Source organism: Alexandromys fortis, unplaced genomic scaffold, assembly GCF_014885135.2.
Source record: "Alexandromys fortis isolate MF-2015 unplaced genomic scaffold, M_Fortis_MF-2015_v1.1 scaffold_253, whole genome shotgun sequence".
In the NCBI taxonomy this organism is placed as follows: Eukaryota; Metazoa; Chordata; class Mammalia; order Rodentia; family Cricetidae; genus Alexandromys; species Alexandromys fortis.
The window spans coordinates 1,452,861-1,460,649 of NW_026068124.1; the positions used below are offsets into that span (position 1 = coordinate 1,452,861).

The following is a 7,789-nucleotide window of genomic DNA, read 5'->3' on the forward strand; positions in this document are numbered from 1 at the left end:
GTATGCAAGTAAGTTTCTACTACTGATCCATATCCATATGCTCCTTTTAAGACATACTTTATGGATAGTCACAAAAAATAAGTATGTTAATATAAATGAAAAAGGCCAGATAGATTACATTTTTTATATAGATTCATTAGTAAGAAACAGAAATATCTGGATTTAAACTCAAACTGTCTTGACGCATAACTTTTTTCTTAAATGTTTTGCTCCAAAATCTTTTACATTTTGTAGAATGTTATTTAGTAATTATTGATGCAATTGCAAGATAATTATTAATAATGACATATGAATATGTTTCTGTTTTTTTCTCTTGCTGAGTTGTGCAGGGCATAATGAGTAGAATTCTGAAGGGAACAACCCAATACCCTGCTCAGGGAACTAGGTATTCCTGTTGGGGAACCACAAACTAAGCAGGACTTTGAGTCTCAAAAGAGAGAGTGTTTATATCCATGCTACTTGATATAAACACAGGTTCTGTTATTTCTACTCTTAAGGTAGAAATCACTAAACCTCAGAAGAGAATAATTGTCTATACCTCTCTGATGGCTATCCTTGGTTGTCAACTTAACTATAACTGGAATTAGCTATAATCTAGAAATGAAGAATACCCTTGTGATCCAGATCTTGAGGCAGGAAGATGCTTTTTATCTAGATATTGAGGCTGGAAGGCACACTTTTAATCTGGGCCACACCATTTTTTAGAAGCCTATATAAAGAGAATGTAACAAGGAAGGATATTTTTCTTTTCCTGCTTGCTCTCACCTCATCAGCATATGAATTCCTTCTTCAGGATCCTGCAGACTAGCTGAGACATATAGATCTGTCTTCCTGAGAAGCTACTAGATTATTGTACTTTTAGAAGATATGGTTGAAATATAATCTGTAAGTCATTCTAATAAATTGGATTTAAATTTCACAAAATATTCATATTTTATATATAACATAGTATTTATAATTTATAGTATATATGACATAATAGATAACATATACTTATTCCACAATTTCATAAGTTTTGTGACAATAGAGAACCCTGACTAATACAATTTCTAATATATTATTTTACAATACTGTGTTAGAAGAATTTAAATTGAGAGAAATGATGTATTGGATACAAATGAGATTATATTTATTTGTGCAAATTAAGAGAACATTTAAGAAAAATAATTGAAAAAAAAAAGAAAAATAATTGAAATCATACCATATCCCTGGCATATATATTTTAGGGGGTCTGAGCAGGTTTTGTATTGAAAACGATCATCTCTTCATTATCAGAAGCTTAAACTCTTTAGAATATTGAAGTTAAAGTAACTATGTGGTATAACAGCAGTGACATATTCATGCATAAAAAATAAATCATCTTTATCTTCATAACATACCATAATACTCAAAGCTATATAAATCATGGGTTAAGGAGACAGTGATATTTTCTTTCTAATTTTGTCCCAGATCCTAAAAGAAGCTTAAAAAGACAGGAGACAGTGGTTGCTTAAAGTCTTTAGGAGTTGGGGTAGTGTTTAATCATAGTAGATGCTCGTCATGAATAGGAAAAGAATAATCAGAGATTTCTCAGGAATGAGAAGCAATGTTCTCTGAATGTTTTGCTCAGTGGCTTCAGACAACCTAGAGTTTTAACAACGGGCTCTAGCTGTCATTTTGTAGTCAGTGACAGAGTTCATTGTTTAATGTGACCCTTTACTAATGTTTTTCCAGATCTACTGTGACAAATGGCTATGAAGAATGACTCTTCAGTGACCGAATTCATTCTCGCAGGATTGACAGACCAACCTGAGCTCCAGCTACCCCTGTTCATATTGTTTCTGGTGTATCACATAGTCACTGTGGTGGGGAACTTGAGTTTAATGAGTCTCATTTTCCTAAATTCAGACCTGCAGACCCCCATGTACTTTTTTCTTTTTAACTTGTCCTTTATTGACTTATGTTATTCCTTTGTCTTTACTCCCAAAACACTAATGAGTTTTGTTTCAGAGAAGAACACCATCTCCTTTAAAGGATGCATGACTCAACTGTTTTTCTTCTGCATTTTTGCCCATTCTGAGTGTTATGTGTTGACAGCCATGGCCTATGATCGCTATGTAGCCATCTGTCAGCCTCTGCTGTACATGGTCATCATGTCTCCTAGGACATGTTCCCTGATGATGTTTGGTTCATACTTCATGGGGTTAGCTGGTGCCATTGTCCACACAGTGTTTATGACCAGGCTCAAATTTTGTGATTCTAACATCATCAACCACTACCTGTGTGATATCTTTCCCCTTCTCCAGCTCTCCTGCAGTAACACCTATGCCAGTGAGCTTGTGAGTTCTGTTGTTATCAGCACAGTGGTCATTGCATCTAGTGTTGTCATCTTAATGTCCTATGCTATGATTCTTTTTAATGTCACTCAGTTGTCCTCAGGTAAAGGTTTGTATAAAGCCATGAGCACCTGTAGTTCTCACATAATAACTGTTGCCTTATTCTATGGATTGGGTATGCTTACACATATAAAAACATCTGAAAAATCTGTGGTTCAGGGGAAAATTCTCAGTGTATTTTGTACATTTTTGCTTCCATTGCTGAACCCTTTTATTTAAAGTCTCAGGAATAAGGATGTCAAAGTTGCTCTAAAGAGATCTCTAAGGAGACTCAAAGTGAATGAAGCACTGGGGCTGCCATAATCCACATTTCTAAATTAGTCTTGTTCTCTATTTTGTTTTGTTTTCACCTTCTTTTCAATATTCTAATTTTTCCCTTTCATCTCTGTTTTTATATTCTTGCAAGGTTTTCAATGTATTATTTCTTCTCATTCCTTCACAAAAATTCTTGATTATTTTACTTGGAGATAAGAAAATATTTTTGATCCTGGGACTCATTCTGAGTGTGGATACAGCTTCATCTTTTACCTGGTAGAGTCACAAGGTGGCATATTTTGTATCGTAAGAGAACTCTATTTCCTTTTTATTTATATACTTCTATGATTAAGTAAAGTAAGGGAGATGAATGCTTTCTAATAAGTTTACTACTGTTGGTCATTTTAGAGAGAATTTTGTAGAGCATTTCCAATTTAAGTTCCTTTAGTACACTTGTGAATTGCATTCAAAAAGAGAATGATTAACTAATTTGTGGCCATAGTAAAGTTGTCAATGTTTCTAGCACTATTTATTGTTTTTCAATATTTTTCTAATTTTGGATTTTTCACCTCATTATTACAAAATGACATTATGTGCTTTTATGGAGTAATGGTCAGTTTTTATAATTATTGAAGACTAAATTAGGATATTTTTTATTCAGAACTTTTAAATATTATTAACAATGACAGTGATTTTTGTGAAAAGTTAGTTTGTCATAAATACAATGGAATTTGCCATTGCACTTGTGTAGCGAGCTGTATGGTGTCACACCTGATAGAGATGTATAATCAACTCCTGAGATGGCTAAGGTCTGACTTATGCCTGATCACGCAATGATCATCAGCTGCTTGCATATGCGTGGGCCTATGGGCAGTGCCCACCTGGCAATCTGGGATTGGCAGCCCATGCCTACTTAAGGGCTGGGAGAGGTTTGCCCAGGAGAGAGAGGAAAGAGAGGAAGGAAAGAGAGAGAGGTTTGCAAAGAGAGGAGAGAGAGAGGAAGAAGAGAAAGACAGAGAGAAAGGGGAAAAGTGAGAGAATTGTAAAAAGTCCTGGAATAAACTGCAGTGAGAAGAGCTCCGGTGGTCATGTCATCCTTGCAGGTTGAGGGTGGGCCATGACACATTTGAACTATTGATAAGAACTACTTACTTTTAATAAACACAAATAAATAATATGCAATATCTAAAGTAATGATTCACTTTCTTATATAACAAAGATGATATTTTTAAAGAAATTTTTATTTAATTGTATATATACATTTTTCTTTTGCTCATTTCCAGGAACCCCACCCTACAAATCATGCCAGTACAAACAAAACTCTAACTGAAATTTTGTGCATTGTTTAATCTTCTTACACAGAGGGTTAATATAATTCTTCTTTTCTTTTCAGTGTATTTGACTTGTCTTTGGTTATATAGTTAGTAATACAAGTCCTAGTTTTAAACACAACATGTATCCAATAAAGGAACATATGGAATGAAACAAAGAGAATTGTGAAGTGACAGAGAGAGCTAAAAGTTGTTCAGAATGACTCTAATAGAGGAAGGGAACATTTGACCACTTCTGCAGCCTGATAAATGTGTCTCTGCAGGTTTTGAATGTGTTATGATGACCCAACCATTTCCAGTTTCATGGCAAGAAATTATTTGGGACCTGAAAGCTGACACTGGCCAAGACTCATGTCATAAAACTGGATGGGGAGACATGAAGCTCTGTGCATAAATTGGCAAGGGTCCTGAGCTAAGCGGAAAGCAAGATTGACACTTTACAGCTTTTATGATTCTATACTGTGGTAGGTCATTCCCTCAGATAACACAACTTCAGCAATTGGCAACTTGATCCACGTGGTGAATTGTTTATACCATTCCCCCCCCACACACACACATAATGCTTAGAGACCACATTTTAAGATTTTTGCAAGGCTTTGCCTATAGAATGAAGTTCAACTGTACAAATGAGTTAAGGTGTATAAACATCTACCAACAGAAGCTCAATGTAGATCTCTGCAAAGCAGGAGGGAAGATGAATACTAGAAAGAGTTAATTAAACCTTATGTTGGTCTATACACTGGAGTATAAAAACATATTTTAGATAATCTCTTTAATTGTTATTCTTACAGTAGATCATAGATAACAGAGAAGTTCAAAGCCAGAAAAGAGATTGAGAAGTTTCTCTGTTTGAGGATCAGCCATGTTGCACCCAGTTTTACTTCTGAACTTGAATGATGGAAGAAAAACCCCTTCATACTGGTTTTCTTCTATTGAGGGTTGTCTTTAGAAACGATGGGTTGTGTATCAGAATGAATGTCAGGATGCTTAGCCATGAGATCAACAAGACATATGCTTCATGGTGTACATAGTTCACTAGAGATCACATTTTATAATTTACTGCATACTTCATCTCTTCTCTTCATGGAATTTAATGAAACACTAGAATTTACAAATAACAGAGATAGTTAGTGAGAGGTGAATATTTCCAGAAAGAATCAGTTAATAACAATTCTGTAGACGCATACAAATGTATATCTGAATAATAAAATCTTATATACCTATTGCGTAATGTAGTTGATCACTTTAGGTATATATTATAGGTATTGTGTTATTAAATTAATCTCTCTTGTGTATGTAAATTTTTTGTAGTCTCAATCGAAAAATAATAGATAATAGTCTGATTATTTCAACAAATGCTGATTTTAGTGTATAACTTAATGTTCATCCAGAGAACTGCATGTTCTGGGGCTGAATTTGGATTTCTAAATAATTATCACATAGTGTGACCTCAGTAGTAGCAGTGTGTGCATGTCTCATGAATGGGTAATATAATCTGTACCTACTGTGAAACACTGTGTTCTACTGTGAGGATGTTAGTGGAATTCAGTGAATCCCAAGCCTGTTGCATTTTAAAGAGTTCTTGGATAAAGAAATACTGATGTACTAGCTCTTTTGTTTGGACCTTCTGATATTTGGAGAGTTGTGATTTATGATCTTGGAAATAAACCTCATGTTGTAATGGTCTTCCTGCACACAATTCATTTGAAAGATCTTTTGTTTTCTAAATTTAAATTAGCTTTAACATTTGAACAAAATTTTATATGTGAGGAACTAAACAAACAAACAAATAAACAAAATTCCCAGTGTTATATTACTTAAGCCATCACGTCCACAGAAATATGTAATAATTTTTACTTTTTCTATCAGAGCTATCTTTCTTCCATCTTTAGATATTAACAGCATGGAACTGAGTAGTACAGAAAGTCCCCAAATTAAATCTCAAGCATATCTGTTTACTTAGATGATGTTTAAACAATTTTAGTCTCTTTTCTGTTTTTAGATGGTCTTTAAAAAAGGGAAGATTATAAAATGATCAGGTAAAAAATTTTTAAAGAAGAGAGAAATATCACCACTTTGCTTTTGCTCTGAAATCAATATTGTACATATTTCTTCTGACTTGATAAGCCATTAATTAAATATATTAGAAAGTATTAGAAAAGTTCCTCAATTATTGACCTGAAGATAAATTTTAGTGGACTATACTTGAACATATTCATCATTCTTCCAACTGTGTTATATGATTTTCAATCAAACTTGCAGGGGATACTTTGTTAGTGACATATGTTCAGAAACATATTTTGTCTATCTTTTTTTTATTTTTTTTTACTTTTTTTTGTCTGTCTTTTTTACTACAATTCACAACATTTCAGTCAATATACAAGATTTTGTTAAGGACTTAATGATTTCTTTTGAGTACACAATGTATACTTTTACAGACTACTTATAAACGCACTTTGAATGTTTCCTCTGATGCTACATGTATGTGTGGCTTAGGTGGGAAATTTTAAGAAACCTGAAGAGTTTGTGTAACTTTTCTTTCATAAATTTTTTGAGTATTCAGTAATCTGTTTATACCATTTTGGCTGACTCTGACATCAATAGAAATAGTAGATTATCATGGGAATGCTTTGAAGGTTATATGAGTTGGTGAATACTCCTTCTTTCCTGAAATGTTTTGCTCCAAAACTTTTTTTTCTTGTAGAAAGTTTATATAGTCATTGCTGATGCAATTGCAAGACTTGTAGATAATTACTAGAAATGACAAGTGAGTATGTCCCTGTTTTTTTCTCTTGCCAATTTGTGCAGGGCATAATGGGTAGAATTCTGAAGGGAACAACCCAATACCCTGCTCTGGGAACTAGGTATTCTGGTTGGGGAATTACAAACTAAGCAGGACTTTGAGTCTTAAAAGAAAGAGTATTTGTATTCTTGCTACATGATATAAACACAGGTTCTATTATTTCTACTCTTAAGGTAGAAACTCACTCAACCTGGGAGGTATCATCAGGAGAGAATAATTGTCTATACTTCTCTGATGGGTATTCTTGGTTGTCAACTTGACTATAACAGGAGTTAGCTATAATATAGTAATGGAGGATACACTAGTGATCCAGTTTGGGGGCAGGAAGATGCCTTTAATCTAGATATAGAACATAGAAGGCCTACCTTTAATTTGGGTCACTCCATTTACTAGATGCCTATAAAAGGACAATGTAAGAAGGAAGGATATATTCTTTCCCTGTTTGTACTCACCTCATCAGAATCCCACAGATTAGCTGAGACACATAGCCTTGTCTGACTAAGCAATTTACTAGATTATTGTTCTTTGAACAATTTGTAAGTCATTCCATTAAATTGCCTTTAAATTTCATAGAAATACTTATATTTTATATATTATAGTATTCATAATTATAATATGTATTTCATAATGGATATATATTCATTCCATAAGTTTTGTGACAATAAAGAACCCTGACTAATACAATTTTTCCAATAATTCCAAGTTATAAGAGCTCAATTGAGTGAAAGGATGTATTCGATGCAAATGAGATTATTTTTCTTAAGGAAGTAAAAAGAACTTTGAAAAGAAATTCTTAAATTTAAATCATGTCATATCACTGGCATAGATATTTTAGAAGATCCGAGCCATTTTGTATTGATAACTAGCAACTCTTCATTGTCAGAAACTTAAACTCCTTAGGATATTGGTGTGAAAGGTCTTGTGTGGTACAACAGCACTGACATATTTAGGACAAAAAAGGAAGAGAGAGAGAGAGAGAGAGAGAGAGAGAGAGAGAGAGAGAGAGAGAGAGAGAGAGAGAGAGA

At 33.7% G+C, this 7,789-nt stretch overlaps 1 protein-coding gene across 1 annotated transcript; it reads left to right on the forward strand.

Annotated features, from left to right (window-relative positions):
* The first annotated feature begins 1,727 nt into the window (after positions 1-1,727).
* LOC126490633 (olfactory receptor 143-like) lies at positions 1,728-2,594 on the forward strand. Its single transcript, XM_050125703.1, has one exon. It carries the CDS (start codon positions 1,728-1,730, stop codon positions 2,592-2,594), a length of 867 nt encoding a protein of 288 aa, XP_049981660.1.
* Positions 2,595-7,789: the final 5,195 nt, after the last annotated feature.

Coding starts and splice junctions, on each gene's coding strand:
- LOC126490633 (XM_050125703.1), top strand. CDS start 1,728: ATGGCTATGAAGAATGACTCTTCAGTGACCGAATTCATTCTCGCAGGA.